The following is a 21,974-nucleotide window of genomic DNA, read 5'->3' as shown; positions in this document are numbered from 1 at the left end:
ACATTTTTGGAATGACTGACCTTTTATACTGATGTATGAGAAAAAAGTGGCGCCAGGTTGCAACATTCTTTCCAAATCATATCACATCTTGTACAGCAGTGCCCACAACGTCAACGTAGACAAATTTAAAACGGAAGCCAATAAAGACCATAAAGAATACCTTGGATCAGTGTGATCAGGTCCTTCAGCTGTAGCAATGTAAGACTGATGCTGCCCTGGTTTACAGCAACTGCAGCAACCTGCCATGGTTCCTATCTACATACATCCGTAACCTGGCATGGGTGGACCTATAAATGAATGGTGTGACAAAAAGTAACAAAAATACAAGATTAATTCAAGGTGTTCTTTTGTCAGAAGTTTGCCACAAGTTTTTGGCTTCAGTGGGGAATGGATCGTGATTGATTAACCTCCTAAGGGTTTTTTGGGGGTCAAGTACCAAATACACTACCACAGAATACTATGTACTGGGAACACTTGTATGGAAAAATGCATACTACAGTTACTAGTCATTAGTATTTTGTAGCTTTAGGTGAGGTTACAGTTAATACAGAACTGCCGAATTAAGAGACAAATTTCACCCCAAGGACATTTAATTTCAGAGTTTTACATTTTCTTTTTCTGATCCATGGGTCGGGAGGAATTTTTTTTCTAAAGGGAAATAAAGTCTGAAATTGTAAAACTGTCTGATTCCCATCTCGTGAATACAAAGTCACAACAGTGTTTGCCCGGAGCAATACTAGGATTCGTCATGGTAAAAATGTCTGAGTCCCAAAAAAGTCACTGCATAGGCCTATGTTCTGTTTGTTCAGTGCCACCCTGGCTTAATGTCGTTTACTAAAAGAAAGCCCACACCGGTAAATTATCCACTGCTCAAGTCAAAAACTCTCTGATTTCCAAAAAACTGTCGGTCTGAGGTCAAAAAAACCATTGAATTTGTTACCAAATTTTCAAGAGTTATGGATCAACCAGGGAAGCTTTTTGGAGAGACTTTCGTTTAAAAAAAAGTGAAAAATCTAGATTATGCAAGTAATTCATCTTTCAAAGCTGCTGAACCCTTCCCATTGAATTATGATGACCCAAAAAATAACAGTGCAAGGCACGTGGGTGCCTTCTAATGGGAGACTTTTGAGAGGTTGGTGGCAGCAAACACACCGGTCCTTTTTCCATTGTTTGCATCATATTGAGCATGCGCACTTCAGCTTAAAACATCTGAAAAGGGCCAGTGTGCTTGCTGCCACCACCGTCTAACCTGTTTTTTTCTAAACTATTTTTTTTCATTGGTAAAATCATGCAGATATGTAACATTTTAAAGCAGTTTATTTCTGTGATTACTAGCACCACCACCACTTCATTTCCATGTGCATCACATGGAAATGCCTAAAACTAAAGTGCTTAAAAACTTTTTTCAACAGTTTACAGTATTATGCTAATGAGCTTTATACTATACAGGAACACAGTGTTGGAGTACTCGTACTCGTACAACTCGAGTACACTCAAGTACTCAGCCCGTACTCGACTATCAGCATGATCAGTACTCGAAAATTATTTGGACTCGCACTCAATTCTTTGTACTCAAATTTTGGCACGGACTCGTTGGTTCCGACACGGTGCTCGACCCCACTACTTCTGGCGTACAAAATTTCTTTTTTATCGATTCCATTGCAACTAGGAACCTAAGTTGTTATCAGTGAGACATTTCGAGATTTTTCCCAAGCAAAATCCTTGTCCCAGCACTTCATGAGCACGTGAATCGGAGCCAGCCAAGCGTTTGCTTATGTCCGCTCGCTGCATGCTTCACGGGTTACCAGTGAGACCATTATTTTCGGGATTTTTCCCAAACAAAATCATTGTACCAACGCTTCATGAACACTTCTTATGTTCACTCGGTGCTACACAGTTACCAGTGAGACCATTTTAGGATTTTGCTTGGGAAAAATCACGAAACTGTCTCTCTGGTAAACTGTGCAGCGCCGAGTGAACATAAGAAGCAAGGACTTGGCTGGCTCCCAATTCACGAATCCTCAGTGCTACAAAAGTGCATGTATTGTCCGTTACCAAGGGAGATCGTGGGAATTTTACACCAATAATATTTTGCATGATAGGAACGCCTTGTCTTTTCACATGCTTGTCATGTGTACATCATTCCAGATGTGTTATACATGTATGGTAACTTTTGTGACTGCTGTGGTCAGAAATGTCTGCATTGTGTGCAAGAGATTTTTCTCCAAATATTATGCTGTTTGTATGGTTGAACCATTGAAGTACGGTGTCGTTCCTTTCACCCAATTTTTTGGTGTCAGCCTTAATAAAAGTTGTTGGTGTTAACCATTTTGCAAAGAAAATTAAACTGCATGTTGTGTTTGTTGTATTTAATCTACTGGCAATTTAATTTTGTTTTTACTTTTATTTTATTGTATTTATTCACTTGTTTATTTATTACTTTATTTATTGATTTATTTTTGTACTTTTTGGTATTGTACTCGAACTCGGACTCAGACTTAGGTACTCGGATTTGGCCCAGTACTCAGCCTTGAGTGTACTCGGACTCGGTGCTTTGGACTCAGGCTCGTCACAGTGTACTTTGACTCAGCCCTGGACTCGGCCCCTAAAGTACTAGGAGAACTCGAACTCGGCTTTGAGGACTCGACTCCAACTCTGCAGGAACATACAAGATTCACATGGCATCATGTGCATGTATTATTGTTTATAATGGCTTATTCTCAACATGACCTTTTTTTTCATTTTTAGGAATCAGTAGGTATATTTTAATTATTTGCTAACTAATTAACTAAATTACTAATGAGTTTATTTTCTTTTTTAAGAATTTATTTATTTATTTTTAGTGTAGGCCTACATGTAATGTAGAGCGTTTTTAAAATAATATGAATCATAAGGCCTATATACCGTCAAAAAAATTGAAGGGGGATCACATAAGCACTTTTTTTCTTCATCAATGAAAATCCCACTTGCATTGTTTTTACACCCGAGGACAGTTCTATAATTCATGTGTAGATTCTGCGTAGCCGCAGGTGCATTTATCTACATGTATCTACTGTAAGCAGCGCCCTTTCCCATAGCGCAACTTGATGACGTCATCGTGTATCACACATCTTCCCCGCGAGCTATAGTATCTTTGTTGGTACATGTATAACGTATAGTACACGGGAAGCTACTTGAACACAATGACAAACTTTAACCCTAAAAGTGCCGGGCTATTTTGACCATCTCTCAGCCTGGGGGGGGGGGGGCAGATTCTGCCCCCCCCCCCCCCTAAGATCTCGGCCATCGAGTGACAAAAAATTTTGAAACTTGGTGCATGCATAGAGCAACTCATCATGAACGTACCCAAGAAATTTCTTGACTATAGGTCAAAGGGTCAAAGGAAAAATTGACTGGCATCAGACAGACCAATCACAGGGTACTTTGCTTGGTCACCTGGATTGTTTGTGACAAGGATGTTTCCCGAATTGAAGGTGAAATTTCTTTTTTCTCCCCAAAGGTATGTTCTTATTCTTCCATGACCTAACCACCACAATTTGTATTTTCAATTCCCACTCAAGCCTGCAGGGACACATCAGGCAGTTTGAGGACTGTTTTGGGGGTGAAATCTGAAGATTTTGATAGGGGGTACGAGTGAAAATGGTCAAAAAAAATTATTAGTAACCACAATAGGGCCATCGATCTCGCACTACTATCACCCGACCATGTCCAGAGACATGCCAGATGTTAAAAATAAAAAAGCGATCCGTAGAGTTCTAGTTACTCGGACTACCTAGGACCCTACTAATACTATATCGCCTGACCATCTCCAAATGTTAAAAAAGGGGATTCGTAGAGTCCTAGTTACTCGGACTAGGGCCTACCTTCTTTTGGGAAACAAATGTTGCAGCCGCGCCGCGCCCGACGCCCCTTTTTTCTTCATAGGCCTGTTACGCCCCAACTATCGCATCGGTCCCAACTATAGTTGGGACTGTCCCAACTATAGTGCGGGAGTTGGGTCGGCCCAACTATAGTTAGGACTGGAGTTGCGCCAGATGCTTCATGCTTGATAGATCTTGTTGGATTAAATGTTCTGCGGCGCTGGCACCGTGTATTCGTCGTGCATGCATGCCGCAAGGCTGGCCGGTCACGTGGTACTGCCTAGTTGGATGAGTTGTAAAGCTGCTGGGTTTTATTGTCCAGGAACATTTTGCAAAATTCAAAGATTGCCATGGCCGGCCAACTATAGTCTGGGCCCCACCAATAGCTAATGTCAAAGGTCCCAAGTAAAGTCGGACATGTAACAGAGCCGTAGGGGGAAAAATTCTGCCAACCGGACTCCACTTACCTGCCGCTAAACATCCAAATTTTCACCTCACCTTGTGATTTCAACCAAGAGGAATCCAGGAAAGAGTGGACATGCGAAAAAAAATTGGTAAAAATGTGTTTTTGGAGCACATTTTGCATGCACATGTAGTGCAGATCTGAGTTGAAGCAGCCAGTCAAAACTGATTGAAGTGTCTGGAACAGCGGTACGTTGTACGCATGACATCGATAACCATGACGTCGCATGAGACGTCGCATGAGCCGGCCAATGATAGTGCAATACGTCATTATGAATATTTATTTTCTCATGAATATTTAGTTTATTTCAATGAATACTTCAAATACGTCCAAAGATTGATCATTGCAACAGCGATCGTGCGCGGCCTAGCGGTTAAGAGACTCGTGTATCAAGCAAGCGTTCGAGGTTCGAATCTCGAAGAAGTGAGCGACTGATTGATAAATAGAAATTAAGGAAAGGAGGGGGTAAGAGTAGAGGAGGGAAAGTGGAGGGAATAACCATAAAAGGGGTAATTTTTGGCGCTAGAAAATTTATTGAAAAAAGTGGTGTCCGGTTGGCAGAATTTTTCCCTGTAGGGAATGTTTTATAGTCACACATCAATGTAAACTATAGTTGGGACCGCCAAATAAAAATATTGTGGTGGCCCAACTACAGATGGTCCCCACCCATAGATAATTTTATTGGTCCCAAGTAAAGTCAGATGTGTATTAGAGTTGTAGGGAATGTTTTATAACTGTACAACAATGTACACTATAGTTGGGACCGCAAAATAAAAAGATTGGGGTGGCCACTATAGATTCGCCCCATCAATAGCTAATTTCAGCGGTCCCCAGTAAAGTCAGACGTGTATCAGAGCTGTAGGGAACGTTTTATAGTTGTACATAAATGTAAACTATAGTTGGGACACCGCAAAATAAAAAGATCGGAGTGGCCCAACTATACCGGTAGATGGGCCAGCCCAACAGTGGAACTTACAGTTGGGACCGTCCCAACTATAGTTGGGCCAGCCCAACTGTGGAACTACAGTTGGGACAGGCCCAACTATAGTTGGGACCGATGCGATAGTTGGGGCGTAACATCCCTACATTGTAAATCATCTCAATGGAAAACATCTCAATGAAGGTCATTCAAATTCATTGCAAAAATGATGATAAAACACGAATCTGGGACTGATAAATATTTCCAATTTTGTTAGGAAATACTTAGCAAAATGTTCTTGACTCTCCATAGACTTTGTTATGCAAGCGTTACCTGCGTCCTGCGCAGATACTGAGGGTCGAGGATACCGCGCAGTAATCGCGGAAGTGGCGTCAGGTTGCAACTTTTTTTTGCAAAATGAGTGATCGATGCGACGATGGCCATGCAAGGCATGGCATTGGAAACAATTTTTTGAGAAATCAGACTCACCAACAGACTCACCAACAGCGAATTTTTGACAAAGCATGGAGCGGAAGTTGTTCCCTTGCAAACAACCTGTCGCACTGAATGTTATGACATGTATGAAAGTATACAAACCGAGCCTAGCCCCCTAGCTCTAGCCGGCGACCGCAACTTTCCGGTCCGTCAAATTTCGATGCATGCATTTTCTGAAGAAGGACCACGACAGCGCCCTCTATCGTATTTTCAGCGCCCTCGTGGCCATGGTGACCGTTTTAGCCGATTTTCGGCTAACTTTGACAGATTTCTTTGTTAAAAAACCAGTTTGACAGAAAATTTAACAGAAGGGAATTTTTTGGCAGATTTCTGGCAGAATTCTGCAAAAATGGTTATTTGACAGAAAAACATAGCAAATTTCAAAAAAATGGTACATTTAAAAAAAAAAAGGCTTTAATCTTTTCAAACAAACCCTAGCATAATGGGACAGCTTGGCTAGTCTAGGTGCTGAGGTTCACTGGGAACGGATTTTCGTCGTGACGCAACCGCGTTTTGCCTGAAATTTGCACAATTTCATAACATCTTTATCAGTTTATGCGACTACAGATTGTTTATAATGTAATTTGAACCTTAATTAAGGCAATACTACAACATCTGCATGTGATTTTAAGTGTTTATAGTGTATTTCGAGTAATTCTGGGGAATTGGGCAGATTTTTGATAAATCTGACAGATTTTTGAAGTGCATTTAGCAGACTTTTGCCATAACCATACGGTCACCCTGCGTGGCAATGCATGGCATGCGTGGCATGGCGCTGGCGCATCGCGGGTCTCGATCTTTGCCGGCCTAGCGCACGCCTTCCGGCTGCGCTGATCGTCGTCCGGTCATATTTTTGGGCGAGCGCCTAGCCTGGCGAGGCGATCGCGGATCAGACTGTTTAAGTGCTAGCCATTCATTTCAGGGGAAGTCAGTAACACTGTTTAAAATGGCTTCAGAAGTTGTTTTGAAAAGCAAGTTGCCCGTTGTAACTATTTTCACAAGGTACGCATCAGGGGGCCTTCTTGAGTCTTGGAAAAAGCGATTGGGTAACGTCCCATATAACTTTTTACAAGTTTTGGACCACCAAAAAGCAGGTAGGTCTATCAATCACCTGATCATGTCTGGTAAATTACGACATGAGGGATCGGCTATCCGAACTTGGCGAATTCTCAACCATTGTCAACCACTTTCATGACTGCATATGTACTCCTTCCTCCAGGCTCCATCATCATGATCATGGCCATGCATAATTTTTATTGTTATCAGAAAGGCGAGAAAGCGATTACATTTTTTTACTTTCTCGCACTAATGTCGATCTTGGTCATTTTCGTAGCAATGGGAGAGGGGCCAATTTATGCTCATCACTGCAGTACACTGTATCTCAACCACCGATTGGTTCCAGGAAAGCACTGATAATGATGCTCGTAGCGCGGGATGTGTATGTTTACAGCCGTCGGGCGTGCCATTGAACCTTCAAGCCTCGAGCACTGATTGGTTCCCTATACATGCTATAGGAAAGCGCTGATGCTCGATCATGTACCACGTGACATGTATGTTTACAACCATCGGGCGAGCCATCGAACCATTTCATTAATCGCTGATTGGTCCGTAGGAAAGCCTACGGAGAAAAAGTTAAACTGCTGATACCAAATGGCCAAGACGTTAATGCGAGTAGGCCCTCTGGTCTAATTGTTGTGCCATTAATAGAGGACGCACTATTCACCGTCCACTATCGATCACTAGCATCTTGGGCTAAGACTAGGTTTCAAGTGATGTCCAGGTATATGGAAATCTTTCCACACACTGAGCCTGAGGCAATTCATTTACTATGTTCAAAGTGTCTCACAGTGACCCTCACTGTAAAGCAGGAGAAATTGCTTGATGGCGTCTACACCAGGATGCTGCGCATGGCTCTGAATGTCTCCTGGAGAGACCACATCAGGAACACCGACCTTTATGGAGGCCTTCCACACATCTCAGACAAGATCAGGGAGAGGAGGATGGCTCTGGCAGGCCATTACATCATCCACCCGGAGCTAGCAGCCCACAACACCATCCTGTGGGAGCTGACTCATGGCACGTACATCGACACGCTGCGACAGGATGTTGGTCTCAGTGACACAAAGGAGCTGAGGACCCTAATACTGGACAGGGATGAGTGGAGTGCACAGTGCAGCGACCAAGTCCTGAGTTGGTGTAGGCTGGGCTGCACCCTCGCATCGCATCGCATCGCGTCTACATGACATTACTCATTACCATGATTACTGTCTTGTCCTCAACCTCACTAAGCATCTTCGCCGGGATGTGGATGGCAACGGAGCTGGGATCGGGAGCCAGCTATCTTCTGGCTCATAAATACTCCCTTTCTGTGTCAAAGGATTTGACCCAACTGGCCCTTGAAATCATTGACTGTTTTCACTGACAGCATCAAGAGGCAAACTGTTCCATACGTCGATTCTCTGAGAAAAGCTGAATTTCCAGATGTCAAGACGATATACATGTAGAGCTGCTTGTAGATTTTGTAGAGTTGCTGAATGAGAAAAATCACATGCCCTTAGTCACTCCATGCTCTTCACAATTTTGAAGACCTAGATCGAATCTCCACAACAAGTCTCAAGGCTTGTGAGACCCAGCCTGTCCAGGCTCTGATTGTACGGCAAGTGTTGGTGCTCTGGAATTATCTTTGTGAAGTGACGCTGAACTCTTTCCAAGACATCTACAATGGTCTCCATGCCTGCATGCAATACTCCAAATGGGGCGGAGTGAGTGAATTGTACAACTTATTATTATTATTATTATTAATCATTTTTGGTAATGAAACCAAGGATTCCTCAAAAGCGCCCTAGGCACTGTAGCTCGCAAGCCTGAAGAAACCTGTGGAGAGAAGACAATGAGAAGAAGGTACAGTTTTAGACGTGGGAGGAAAAGCCCAGGAGAATATTCTGGGGAAAACCCACGGAATCAGGTAGGGACTGAAAACCCAATCCACATATTGGCCCAGGCGGGATTCGAACCCGGGTCACAGCGGTGGAAGGCGAGGAAAGTACCGCTACGCCAACCTGACTCCCCTCAGGGCATCTTTGTATGAGAAGGTACGCTTGACCAAACCAAGGACTTGATTGGCTTTGGAAGCTGCTTCTCCAACTTGCTTGCTGATTGACACTAAGAGACTGATGAATTATTACTCCTATGTCCTTTTATTGTGAAATTGACTGGATTGAATCCCCCCGTGAAGTAGTTGATCTGTAAATTACTGTGCCCGACATGAAGACATTTACATTTCTCAGCATTACACAACATCTGCCACTCTGAAGACCAGTGATGCATGATATTATCCTCTTGTAGGGTGTTGGCATCCATTGCAGATGAAACCTTACAATGAACTTTTGTGTCATCTGCAAACTTTAACAAGTGACTCAAATTTCTCATCGATGTCCTTGATGTAGATGATGAACAGTGTTGGCCCTAGGACAGAGCCCTGTGGTACCCCACTTTTCACTCTATTTCAGTCGGAGCTACAACCATTGATTATCAATGCTGTTGACGGTCAGACAACCACGCTTCAATCCATCTCAGGACATTAGATGAGATAGCATGGGCTTGGATCTTCTTGACAAGACGAATGGGAGGGACCTTGTCAAATGCCTTACTGAAGTCAAGGTAACGAATATCAACTGGGTAACCTTCATCTACATACTCTGTTATTTCCTCCAAAAATATCAACAGATTGGTGAGACATGATTGACCGTTTGTGAACCCATGCTTGAGACTCGTTGATCAACTTGAACTCATTAAGATGATCGATGATGACATCTCTTACTATAGACTCCATGAGCTTACTCAATTGTGATGTCAGGCTAACTGGTATATACTTGGATTTACAACTTATATAACCCTTTGTAACACAAAGGGGCTACATTGGCATTCTTCCAGTCGCATGGCACTTGAAAACTTTGAGGCTCTCATTGAAGATTACGCTGAGAGGATAAATGACTTGCTACTTCTTTAAGAATGGTTGAGCAGATGCCATTCACTTCAGGAGCTTTCCCAGATTTCAACCAGCTACGTTTGTTGAACACCAAGTCAGATGAAATATCAACTTCAGTAAGTTCCTCAACAGCACTCGATCCAGTCAAGACCCTAGTAGGATCTAGTGTCTTGTTCATGTCCTCATCTGTAAAGACGGATGCAAAATACTTGTTGAGTGTATTAGCTGTGTCAACATCGAAGGATATTATCTCACCATTATCGCCAATAATGGGACCTACCTTCTCCTTTGTCCTACTTTTAGATTTAACATACTTTTAGAATGATTTGAGTCCGCCTTGATGTTTTCTGCAAGCTTCCTTTCATATTTCCTCTTTGCCTTTCTGATTTCCTTGGTTGCTTTGTTGAGTTGCCTCTTATACTGAATGTAGTGCTCATGATCTCCATCTTTTCCAGCAGTGATACTTTTTCGCATGGCCTTCTCAGCTTTCCTACTCAACCACATTGGTTTGTGGTGACTTTTTCACGCTTTTCTTAGGAATAAATTTATCCACTGATTCACTGATCACCTCCTTGAAGACATTCAGTTTCTCGTCAACCGACCTGGCTGCTAGACAATCGTCCCAATTTACGTCACTGAGAAATAATCTCATACCCTCATGCATATCACAGACTGGCGATCATGCATCTACGGGCCCGCAGTTTCCTATAAGGGAATGAAATCCACTTTTAAATTATTTGACTTACCAACCCAGTTGGCGACATTAAGAACATGTACCTTATACAGATAGAGGCCAAGGTTTTGAACTTTTGAGGGAAATTTGGGGGTAATATGACAATGACAATGACAAAATGCAACATGAGAATAAAGATGGTGATCACCGCGATGTATACCATGGACACGCAAGGCGTGCTGAATCGCGCAGCACCAACCGTAGACCGGGAAGGAAAATCGTGATTTCTACCCTAAGAAACTGCTCAAAATTTCGAAAAAAGTTTTGTTAGAACTGAGAGAAGTCTGCTTTACTTTGAAAAGGTCATATTTTTAATGATAAAAAACCTTGACTCAAATTTGATCGAAACTAAACACCCTGGGCCCTACACTACACGATCGCCCACAGACTGGAGGAACAAAAACATTTTTTTCAGTGAGGGCACTTTATCATGCAAGGCCTGGGGTATCTGTGGAAGTGTAAGGCCGTGTATGAATTACTCAGCAACGTCTTGAAATTACACGCACCTAAGGAGGCAACTGCAGCCACTTCCCGTAGACCCATGTGCAATTTCAAGCAGAAGCCAAGTAATTCAGACATGGCATAGTTTACCCCTGGTCCCAACTTAAGTTAGGATGGGCGACTTCAGTTAGGACTGTCCAAACTTATTAAGTTGGACTGGAGCTGGCCCAACTTTATACATTAATTTGTAGGACGCTGCTACCATGGCTATACTCGGTGGCACATGCACATGCGTGGTATGTAACTTCGAGGGCACGTATTTTCAAAAGGATCCCAATTTTATGGCTTGCCGTTTTTGTTTTGGCTTCTACGCATGTGTACTAGGATTCTCTGCTTACAGGGTATAGTGCAAAATGTTCAACTACATGTAGTTAGCACCAAATGGTGATCGTAAGTGCGGATTTTTGTGGTTAGCAGAGCATGAAATTGGGAGGCTTGTGCGTAAAGCGTTCGCCTCTCACCAAGGTGACCACGGTTCGAATCCTGGCCGCGGATCGCATGTGAGTAGAGTTGTGCGTTGGTTCTCTCCTGTGCCACGAGGGTTTTTCTCCGGGCCCTCCGGTTTTCGTCCCTCCGAAAAAATCAAACACTTTCGATCTCAGGCTGTGCTCCGTGGTTATATATGGGTCGATGTGGCCGGCAGCCATAGGCGCCTTTACGTGCCAGCGGCCCGACCACGTTGTAGCCGCGTCCTTTGCAATTCAGCATACCAGCTGCGAGTAAGGATGATTAGCCTCCCAAATTATTATTATTATTATAAGACATTGTAGACCCCAAATACAAATGCCTCTAACCCAAACAGTAACACTAACCCTAACCCTAAGGATTTTGGGGAACACAGGTATTGGGGAACATCAGGTAGACCCCGGAGAGGGGCCAATACAGGCCTTGGATTTTACAATTCACTGATCCGAGGGAAAGTCTGAGTAGCTTGGACCCTATACTTATCGCCTTTCTAACATTGGGACATGGTCTGGCAATAGTAGGCCAGACAATGTCCCTATGTTTTGAAAAGACAATAAGTAGGGTCCCAGTTACCAGGACTACGTAGATACTACGTGTGATTAATCATTATCGTGTACATGTTAGGCACGATCGGTGGATCTGTGCGATCGGTCGATCGTGCTGCGCGCCCGATGGCGCCGCCATCAGTTGATCACCTGTTTATTTGTTATTTCATACAGAATCGACCAATCACGTCCAACATGTATGATGTACAGGTGTAGGTGGGCATATGATTTTTTTTGTTTTTGGGTTATTTAGTTGGGATATTTTTTGTAACCGCATGAATCGTCATTTAATGGTTGGGCCTTGGTCAGAGTTTAATGCATTTTTCCCTTGGTAATTTGCAGAGGAGACCGTCGCACAGCTTCAAGAAGCAGAGATTTTATTGACCGACCCTGACCTCATCGGCAGCTTTTTCCATCAGTTGCCTAAAACAAAATGGGTACAGAGTACATGGGCAGGTAAGATCAAGCTCTTCAGGTACCAGTGAATGAAGATCAGAATGCACATTTAATGTTGTATTAATAAAACTAATAAAAAATTGGGGAAGCTTTCACACAACGTTTAAAGATCAGTGACGTTAATGTGGCAAACTGGACTACTTTTAAAGATTACATGGATTTGAAACAATCTTCAAAATGGGGAGTTTCAGCCGCAAAAAAGCTCTGCCAAAAACCAGAAGGAAAACAAAAAACGCATAAACATTTCACGAATTTGTTATGCCTCAACTATTAAACCATCCTGCCAACTATAGTTGGAACGGGTAATATTTGAGATTGTCCCAGGTATAGTTGAAACTTTCTCAACTGTAATCCTGATAGCTGGGATGGTCACGGCTGGGGCGGATCAAGAACCCCCCTCCTCTGCTCTGACACCCAAAAAAAATTACACCAATTATAGTAATTGAAAAACATGACATTCTGTCTGTCCATAGCAATCAGACACACAAAAAATCTGACAGGCCTGAAACACCCCCCCCCCCCCCATCCCGCGGAAAATTTCCTGGATCCTCCCCTGCACGATCTAGTTGGGATGTCCCAACTGTACGTATGTGTACATGTAGTTGGGTCATTGCTGTAATTGGGGCGTAACAAATCCATGGAGGGTAAGGGATCTAAAGCATTTATACTCCTTTATTTTTGATTTTTTTTTTAAGTGCCTCTTCTTTGGGAGAGGGGGGTGTTTCCATTGGCAATTTTTCGCCAAGCAATTTACAGCAGTTAACTTAATACTAACTTCTTTCCTGTTCAGGTATCGACAGCATTTTAAAGGAAGTTAACCCTAAGGACATACCTCCGCCCTTCATGTTTACGCGATTAGGTGTTGGATTGAGGACTAGCATGGCTGAGTATGTGATTGGTCAGATGATTGCACATGAACGGCATTTTTATGAAATGAAGAAGTGTCAGGAACAGAAAGAATGGTAGGTCATTTTAACAACTGCGGAAGCACAATAAGGTATGGCCGTGTTGCAAGAAGTCTTGCATGAAATCGATCAAAATATGGTCCCTGCCATAACTGAAAAATGCGACGCCGATGGCAACACCATACTTTTGGTCAATGGTCAATTCACTGTCCATGGATGATACATTGTACATTTTTGAGTTTCATTCAAAGAAATACAATGTCTTTCCAATTGTTTTTTTTTTCTAGCAATACAAAAGTTAAGTTCACTTTATGTGAATGGATAAAATGACACAAAAATGGCCCATGTGAGTTATAGGGTAATTACTTCAAAACTGTAGATCATTTACCCCTAAAATAATTCAGTTTTTGTAGGGTAAACTGGTTCCTGCCCCTATTAGAATCAATGAGATAGGTAGTGGGAACCAGTCTATTCTCAGAGTGGATCTGTTACGGGCAAACCTTTTTTTTTCAGAGGGTTGCTGTCTTTTTAGTTAAAATTTAAAAAATAACTATTGGAAAAAATCTTTAGGAGAATAAAATTAAAAACCTATAAAGTCTTATAAGAGGAAGAAAAGTGTGTTTTTTGTATAGTTCCAAATGACTTATAGAGCATATAAAGCTTAAATTTAGTATGGAAGAAAAAGTCATCCGAAAAGACAGACAGCAAGAAATGTTATCAAAGCAAACTAAATACACATGTACATGTGTACATGCAATTGAGGTTTTGAATTTAAAAAAAAGTAATGAATAGAAATGCAATTTGACTCTGATTCCATTTGTATGTCTCAGGAAACGTAGAAACTATCGTGTTTTGGGACACCTCACTCTCGGAATAATAGGTTTGGGAGACATTGGGGAAGAAAGTAAGTACAAAGTTCCTCAAGTGACTATAGATTTTCGCCTCATCTCATCTTGTTATATTAACGGTATGTGGCCGACATCATGTACCTGTAGGCTCATCTTGTGTTTCATCTCACTTGTGTTGTTCATACAGATGTCCCGTGAACATACGGTACATTACCAGTATAACAACGTAACTCCTCATTCACTTAAGTGCCAAATATATTTGAAAATGTCACGGGAGCAGCCAGATATTTTAAATTATGTGGGCAAAATGGTGTGATTTGTGTTGAAGTTAGATGGAATAGAAATGTACATGTACATGCAGGCCACTGCCTTTTACAAGCACAAATTGCTAATATTGTAGTGTTTTTGGAGAGTGTAGAAAAGTGCTGGCACAGTGCCAGAGTTTTAAAAAGTGGCCACAGATGCATGATTTTTTTTATTGATTTTCATCAACATTAGCACACACAAAAATACACCTGCAAATTTGAGATGTTTGTGCAGAGCATAGTGAGATGGTTCACTGGTTGTGGACCTTGAAGATGTAGGTCTTGGTCCTGCCAGGGTTTCATGCATTATTTCAAATACACTAAGCGAAGATATGCAGTTTTCAGCATTCTGTTGGTTTGTGAGCAAACATGGATCTGCCCAGATGGCCCAGCAGGTGCCATTACATACAGAAAGTTAGCTAGTATTGCCCTGTGGGCTGGTCTAATCTCATTGCATCACATTTTGAAGTCCTCTCATCTCAAGGCTCAATCAAGTTGTCACATAGCATCTTATCATTTTCATCACATCTGAACTCATTTCATCTTCTTGCCTTCGTCTTGTCTCATTCCATCAGATCAGGTTACCTTGACCTGTGTCTCATCTTACCTTGACTCTTATCTTGTTGCATGTCATCTCGTCTTATCTGACCTAGCTTGTTGCCTTATTGCTGCTCTATTCTTCTTTTGGCAACATGTATTTTGTCGCACTTTGTCCTGTGTTCAGCTTGTCTCATATCTTGTCATGTGATGTCAATTCATTCTGATCTGGTCTTAATTTCTTTTTAAGGCTTCTTGAGCTGAGAAGAATGCTTTGCCAGACATGTAGTAAGGGGAGGGGAAAAGCTCTTATGTGCATTTGCATGTACATGTATACAGCTAGGAAATTGAATCATTCCTCATTTATGCAGCATTTATCATGCAGCACATCATGCAAAAGATTCATGCAAGCCTCATTGTCTTTTCTCAGTTGCACGGCTCTGCAAGGCCTTCGGAATGAGAATATGGGGATTAGGCAGAAGAGACCTACGACCGGAAGAGAGATCCAAAAATGTGGATGAATACAGGTACATGGGTCAGATTACCTGGAGTTCACTGTTTGTCCTAAGAGTCTCATTGACTGTCACTTGTGTATTCTATCACATAGTGTAGTTGATGTCAAAAATTGTCTCTTTTGAAATGCACAAAGCACGAATGGAAATTCTTCATGAACTACACATTGTACAATTAAAGCTATAGTCCATCATTTGCAGCCATCCAAAAAGTAACTGGCGTAATTATTGCTGGAAAACATACTTGGTTGAAAGATAGTAAGTGGACTAAACTCCCTGTGAAATTATTCTTTCTGGCAAGCTGTCATTTTAAAGTAATCAACAAAAGAAGGCCTTTCCAACAGTCGGCGAAGCGCGTCCAAGCATTGGCACGACGCACGCACGCGCGGTTGCTATAGTTCGTCGGATCAGTGCGCGACATCACGTATAGCTGCAATTCAAAACAATTCAAAACATGATTCAGCAACTTTTGATTTGAAATTGAGATCCTAGAATGTTTTTTTTTCTTCGGAATATACAGCTGAAGCTGAGCTGAAAGTTCATCAGGTTAGTTGTTCAGTGTCCTTCATTAGATTTTGAACACTTTTGTTGCTTCAAACGAACAAAATGCACAAATTAAAAATGATGGACTATATCTTTAAAACAGCACCACGTTTGGACCATCTGGGTTGTTGAGTTAGTTGAAGGTAAGCAGAACTCTCCTACATTGTATGTAATAGTTGGTGGTCCCAAGAGGGCCAATCAAATGTCCTCTTGCTGACTGACTGTCACTTGTGAATTCTGGAAACATCTTTACTAAGCTTGCCTGATCTTATTTTGTCAGCCATTGTCAGTAATGTCACAGTATCCGAACTAGAGCCTGTGGATGACAGATATGTACTCAAGCAATGCTTTGGTGTCTTTGGCATTAATTGCCAGGAGTTTCTAGTTGTGGGGCAGAAGGGAGGGGGGGGAACCACTGATCACTGGCCTTGGATTGGACCCTATGGAAGGGTTGGGTTTTAAAAAAAGTGACCTACTGTGGAAAAATGAGGAATGACCCCCAAAACCATGTTTTGAGTAATCAACGCCTGAAGTTGGATACACTAAAGAAAATCATGTCAAAATCTATATTGTTTTTTCGTATTTTTTAGTAGCCAAGGTATTCACACTATGCCTTTTTGTTGGGAAAAAAAATACATGTATCCCCAAAAGTTGTAAACGGAAGAACGTTTTCCACTTCCGTTAGTGGCGCAATGCGTATTTCTTTCTTCAAAGCCGTTTTTCTCGAAATTAGGTTGACGAAGTTCAGTGGGACACTGTTGAAGTTCCTGTGGTATATCTTTGGAATAAATTAAGGTACAGAAATAAATTTGGTATCATTGGAATGCTAATGATTTGCGCTTTAACACGAGGTGCGTAACTTAAAAAGTCAGAGGTGGGGGTTATTCCTCATTATGATATGGCAGGTCACATTATGTAGAGTAAGCTGCAGCAGTAAAATGGATGGATGGAAATGAAAACAGTCCACTTTGGCCATTGGCAGCAAGACTTGACTTACTTATACATGTATTGCCTACACATGTATCGATGAAATTACACACAAAAAAACGGCACCAGACGTATCCACATGTAGTGTAGGATTTTCCATCATTTACATGAATAGGCAAGCCTCATAAAACTGATACCAGACCAGTGTACCGGTAAGTCCCAAGTGACAGTCAGTCAGTGAGATAGGTAACTTACATGTAGTTTACATCACGTGACAGGTTGTGAATCAGTGAGTGAATGAGATTCAGTCAGTCAATCAATCATATCAGGTAGGCGCAAAGAGGATACTAGACTAGCCCTCTGGGACCAGCAAAGGTTTATTGTGACAATACAGATTTAGTACCAACTATATTGAAAAGGCTATAGGCCTATCTACTCGGATATGTAATCAAACTCCCATGATTTGAATAATAGACCGCGTCAAAAACTTGTGTCTACATGTAGGTCTAGGTCTTTGTCAGTTGCAAATACAGGTTCAGGTTTTTTTTTAGACACCCTGTACGTAGGAACGTGATGACAATCTGGAAGCCTGTTTCAGACACAGCTATATGTTCCCCTGTGTATTGTACAGGCCATTGTCAGGCTTGGCTGAGCTTCTCGCTGATTGTGACTACATCTGCAATGTGCTGCCTCAAACACCAGCAACAGATGACCTGCTCTCAGGTGACGTCCTGTCCAGCTGCACCAAGCAACCTGTCTTCATCAACGTCGGACGGGGTAACGTCATCAGTGATGACACAGTTCTCAATGCGCTAGACAAAGGATGGATCTCTCATGCAATACTCGACGTCTTCCGAACTGAGCCGCTGCCGGCCAGCAGTCCACTATGGTCTTCCCCCAAGGTAGGTCTTTGAGAGAGTCAGGTATGGGTAACAGTGTGAAGCCTGATTATTAACTTTTCAAGCAAGGACTAAAAATTGATTAGAACTGTGGAATATTTATGCTAGAGTCGATGGATACTTTTTGGTCACACATGTACACACACTCTAAGCGCAATCTGAGGGATACTGACGTAGCACTGTGGACCATGGCAAAATGTGAATATAACAGAAGTAAACCGGTACTCATCACTGGGTAGTTGTAGCCGAGCTTCCGTTGCGATGCACCTTCGTCGGGGCAATTATGGCAAGTGATGAACCGCTGGTGGAACAAACGCATTAAATTGTATTTCATCCTGTTGGGGGGAGCGTGTCCAGTTGGAACATCACACACTGTTCCAAAGCCCGGCGCTGGGAAAGTTTGGCTAGAACTACCCGGTGAGCACTGTTTTTCTTCTGTTATTCACATTTTGCTAACCTCTAAGAGAAAGTTGAATAAAGAACTGTCATTAACCATAGCATTACGTACTCGGGTCGAACGCTGATTAGTAACAATTGTTAGACTAGTATTAAGTCGCATTACTCTCGTCAAACACTGATTGGATAACGAAAGTTGAATTTCTAGTCGACTCTTCGAGACCAGGCTACTGACGTAGGGGCAAATCACAATGCCAGTGAGCCAGGACCAAGAAGATTTGTGGTAACTAGAGTGATCAGGATTTCGACTTGCCATCTGTTTTTGATTGGCCACTGTATGTTACAACTTTCAGGTGACTGTTACAGCACACACTGCAGCCAATACTCATCCCGGTGCGGTAAGTAGTACAGATATGTTCGTGTTTAACAAAGAGCAGTCAAGGAACTTGTACTTCAAAGTCCCGTATACTTGTACTTGTACGAAGTCCAGGTTGAAGGGTTGATTACATGAACACCGTTTGTTCATCTATACCTTAATTGTAATGAGCATATGTGATGCGATCAAGCTACATGAGTCGTTTGTCGACCCTGGTCAAATGTTTTTTTATTACAGATTTCAAAAGAGCACAATCTCAGCATTACTGCTGTGAAAACCGCATGCTGGTACCATCTTTAGTTCAAAAATTATGGAAGTCGGAACACCAAGAGATGTGATGAAGTGATGTGACATAAATATCGCCGACAAACAACTCATTTAGCTTGATCGCATCACATATATGGGTGGGTGTGAATTTTTTACATTGGCTTATCTAGCTCCCAGACCTATGATCTTAAAACTCAATGGTTCTTGAGTCTGAAGGGCAGAATGGTCACACAAAGCAGGCGATGAAAACTGGTATGCAAATGAATAGATTTTTTTTTTTTTATTGGATGACGCCAGCCTGCCCCACCCATGTCCAGCAATGCTATTGTAGTGTGGTCAGGGGCCGCAGCGAGACACGAAAACAACTCATGGAGATAAAAGATTTTTACAGGCTCCAAGTAAATTAATTTATTAGAAAAATTGGACCCATCTACCTATTCTAATAATAACTTAGGGCTATGATTTATGTTAACCCTAACAATCCCAATCCAGTCAAACTCCAACACCAGGATTTGTTGGAATCTGTTAGAATGAGTACTACACTAGTAAACTGATTATGCTATGCTGGGATAAGGCATACCACCAATAATCAGAGTCCAACAGATTTTGTATACAGTTTACCATATGGGCAATTCCACGGTTACTCACATTACATTTTTGATGTACTTTTGAGTTTCCTTGGGCTGTAATTACTGAAAAGGTTTAATAACTGTTATCCCCATGGTAGATAGAGTAGACCTAGACCTACCTAAGCACCAAAGATGACATCCAGAAAAATGTGTTATGTATGATAAACAAAATACACAAAATCGGTTACTCACGTTACATTTTCGTAACGTGAGTAACCAATTTTTCAACAAAGGTTGTTACGCCATCATGACATCATCAGGTATCAAGTGCCCCCCCCCCCCTGCAACACCCATGTTTGCTCTAAATGCTGTGACAAACTGGAAGTTGGGTGTTATTAATACATACACTTATAATTGCAGTATTTCCAAGTGTTATTTTATCTTAACGGGTATCCACTCCGCCCTAAATCAATATTCCCTCCCCTTTTTGGACTGATGATGTCATCAAACCAAAAATAACTTGTACCTGTACCAGTCTGGCATGTACCTAGAAAATATACTGAAGTTGATCTGTTTTCTGTTCTGACAAAAATATTCTATTTATTTTTTTTGGAGGGGGGGGTGGCATTTATTTTCATTTATTATTCATTCGCTTCAATCCGGTTCATAATGTGAAAATTGCTTTAACCCTTACCCAACTGGACCCTCCAACGCATGCCATTATGTGCCTTAAGAAAATGGCATATGTTTTTTGCACGGCCCTCCAATATCTGCCATGTCATTTCAAGGGTAACTGGACAGGCACTCCAATACATGCCACAGAGAACAATGAGAGTCCTCTGATAACAAAGTGAGTGCCCCCAGCTGGTCAGTATCAGGCACCCTCCAGGGCCTCCAACTCCTGCCAATTGGAGCCTTCACTGTTAAGACAAACTATCTGCCAATAAACTGCAGCTGGAGGGCATTGGCATAACCAACTGACATGCAGTAAACTACCCTCAGAGAATGAGGGTTAAAATAAATTTGTTTTACACAGGAATTGCATTGTAGTGGTTTTTCTGTTTGCACAGATTATTGACATCATGGAAGTGAACTACGATAGGTACATCAACGGGAAGCCTTTGCAATACCAGGTAGACTGGAAGCTTGGGTATTGACCGATGTTTCTCCAAGCACACTGACTACAATCACCAGAAGATCTGACCAGTTGATTCTACGAACACTGCAATTGATTCCTCTTATTACCAATGAAATTAGAGCAAGAATTTTTGAATCAACATTAAGGCTAGTATAGGTACGTCACTTTTATCAATCAAAATTCAAGTGCCAAAAGGTTACTTTCTATGGTTCTTTCATCTATTTTCCCTCCTCGACTCTCACTCTTTAGGCCAAATAAAAAAAGTCTACGGTTTCTGGTATGGAGCTTGCCCAAAAAGTGGTGCGGCGACGCGGCTTTTTTTTTACCTGATTTTTTCGCTTCAAATGTCGGCTGATGACTGCAAATGGTGCCCGACTAAACTTAGTGCAAATATATGGGAGTCCAGAGAGGCCACATAAAGCTTATTCTCGACCATAACCCAATCTAAAAACACGTTAAAATTGTGCAGCAGCAGGATTCCAGTCAAACCAGTGAGTTTGGCGGTTTTGAGACATCATCTTTCATTGAAAAAAAACCTGTTTCATTTTGCCGACGCGCATGGCTACGGCGACGCGCGCGCATACCAGAAACCGGAGACTTTTTTTTTTTGGCCTTACCCTCCTCCAATCCTCTCTAATTACCAGATACTTACGTCACCCCAATTCGTACCCGTAATCCTGTTATTTAATCACACCAGCCTTATCCGCTACACTAGTCGAACGATCTATGCCAATACGGGACTATTTGATGTATTTAAAGTATAAGGCTAGTGAATATATATAATAAACTAAATATTCATAAAAAAAAAATCAAATATTCATGATGACGTACTACACCATCATTGGGTACAGGTAGTGCGTTGTCGTCACGTCACGCGCACCGCATGCATCAATAACCAATGCCACAAATCTTGGCCGCCAGCGTCTGCTGCCTGATGTGTGCATCCAAGGTGTGCTCTAAAAACACGTTTCCGAATATGTCTTCACATTTCCAGAGCTTTCTGGATTCGTCTTATGATGTACTAGTGTGGAATTCATCCCGTTTGATGTGTGATTATTCACGATATGTCAATTACTGGTGAAAAAGCAAGCACTTTAACACGTCATGTGCTCCGTGTGTTCATTATGAAGACATACAGTAGGCCTACGTGTACAACTCACATGCTTGTTCATTGCTGATATGATTGTGGGCTTGATAAAATAATGCCAAGGTACGTGTACAGCACATCTTAAGAGTTACCGTACATGTACCAGCTAATTACACAAAATATTTTTGAATAGGTTAACTTGGTGTTACACAACAAAGAACTGCCTGAAATGTATCCAAC

The 21,974-nt window shown here is 41.9% G+C and overlaps 2 protein-coding genes across 3 annotated transcripts in view; one reads left to right on the top strand and one right to left on the bottom strand.

Moving 5' to 3' along the window:
• LOC119744309 (transient receptor potential cation channel subfamily M member-like 2) overlaps positions 1 to 5,916 on the bottom strand; it is a 51,162-nt gene extending 45,246 nt beyond the window's left edge. The window contains exons 1-2 of one of the 2 annotated variants that reach the window (XM_038220188.1): positions 5,732 to 5,916; positions 161 to 287 (exon numbers count right to left, since the gene is read on the bottom strand). In XM_038220188.1, the coding sequence (XP_038076116.1) occupies positions 161 to 246 (86 nt within the window). In that variant the 5' untranslated portion in view covers positions 247 to 287; positions 5,732 to 5,916. The remainder of the gene's footprint in view (positions 1 to 160; positions 288 to 5,731) is intronic. The other variant, XM_038220181.1, reaches the window with a different exon arrangement.
• Positions 5,917 to 6,484: 568 nt separating this feature from the next.
• Positions 6,485 to 21,968, top strand: LOC119744298 (glyoxylate/hydroxypyruvate reductase A-like). Its single transcript, XM_038220170.1, has 8 exons — positions 6,485 to 6,831; positions 12,312 to 12,425; positions 13,216 to 13,387; positions 14,161 to 14,234; positions 15,451 to 15,547; positions 17,634 to 17,904; positions 18,651 to 18,695; positions 20,580 to 21,968. Exons 1-8 carry the CDS (start codon positions 6,684 to 6,686, stop codon positions 20,664 to 20,666), a joined length of 1,008 nt encoding a protein of 335 aa, XP_038076098.1. The 5' UTR covers positions 6,485 to 6,683; the 3' UTR covers positions 20,667 to 21,968.
• Positions 21,969 to 21,974: the final 6 nt, after the last annotated feature.

This window comes from Patiria miniata, unplaced genomic scaffold (genome assembly GCF_015706575.1).
Source record: "Patiria miniata isolate m_02_andy unplaced genomic scaffold, ASM1570657v1 HiC_scaffold_12, whole genome shotgun sequence".
Taxonomy (NCBI): Eukaryota; Metazoa; Echinodermata; class Asteroidea; order Valvatida; family Asterinidae; genus Patiria; species Patiria miniata.
This window is presented reverse-complemented; position numbering and strand designations above follow the sequence as displayed.

Excerpts from the sequence above, each read along its gene's own strand:
- LOC119744298 (XM_038220170.1), top strand. The coding sequence starts at position 6,684 with ATGGCTTCAGAAGTTGTTTTGAAAAGCAAGTTGCCCGTTGTAACTATT. Across the intron at positions 6,832-12,311 it reads TTTGGACCACCAAAAAGCAG|AGGAGACCGTCGCACAGCTT; the intron begins GTAGGTCTATCA and ends GGTAATTTGCAG. Across the intron at positions 17,905-18,650 it reads CACTATGGTCTTCCCCCAAG|GTGACTGTTACAGCACACAC; the intron begins GTAGGTCTTTGA and ends TACAACTTTCAG.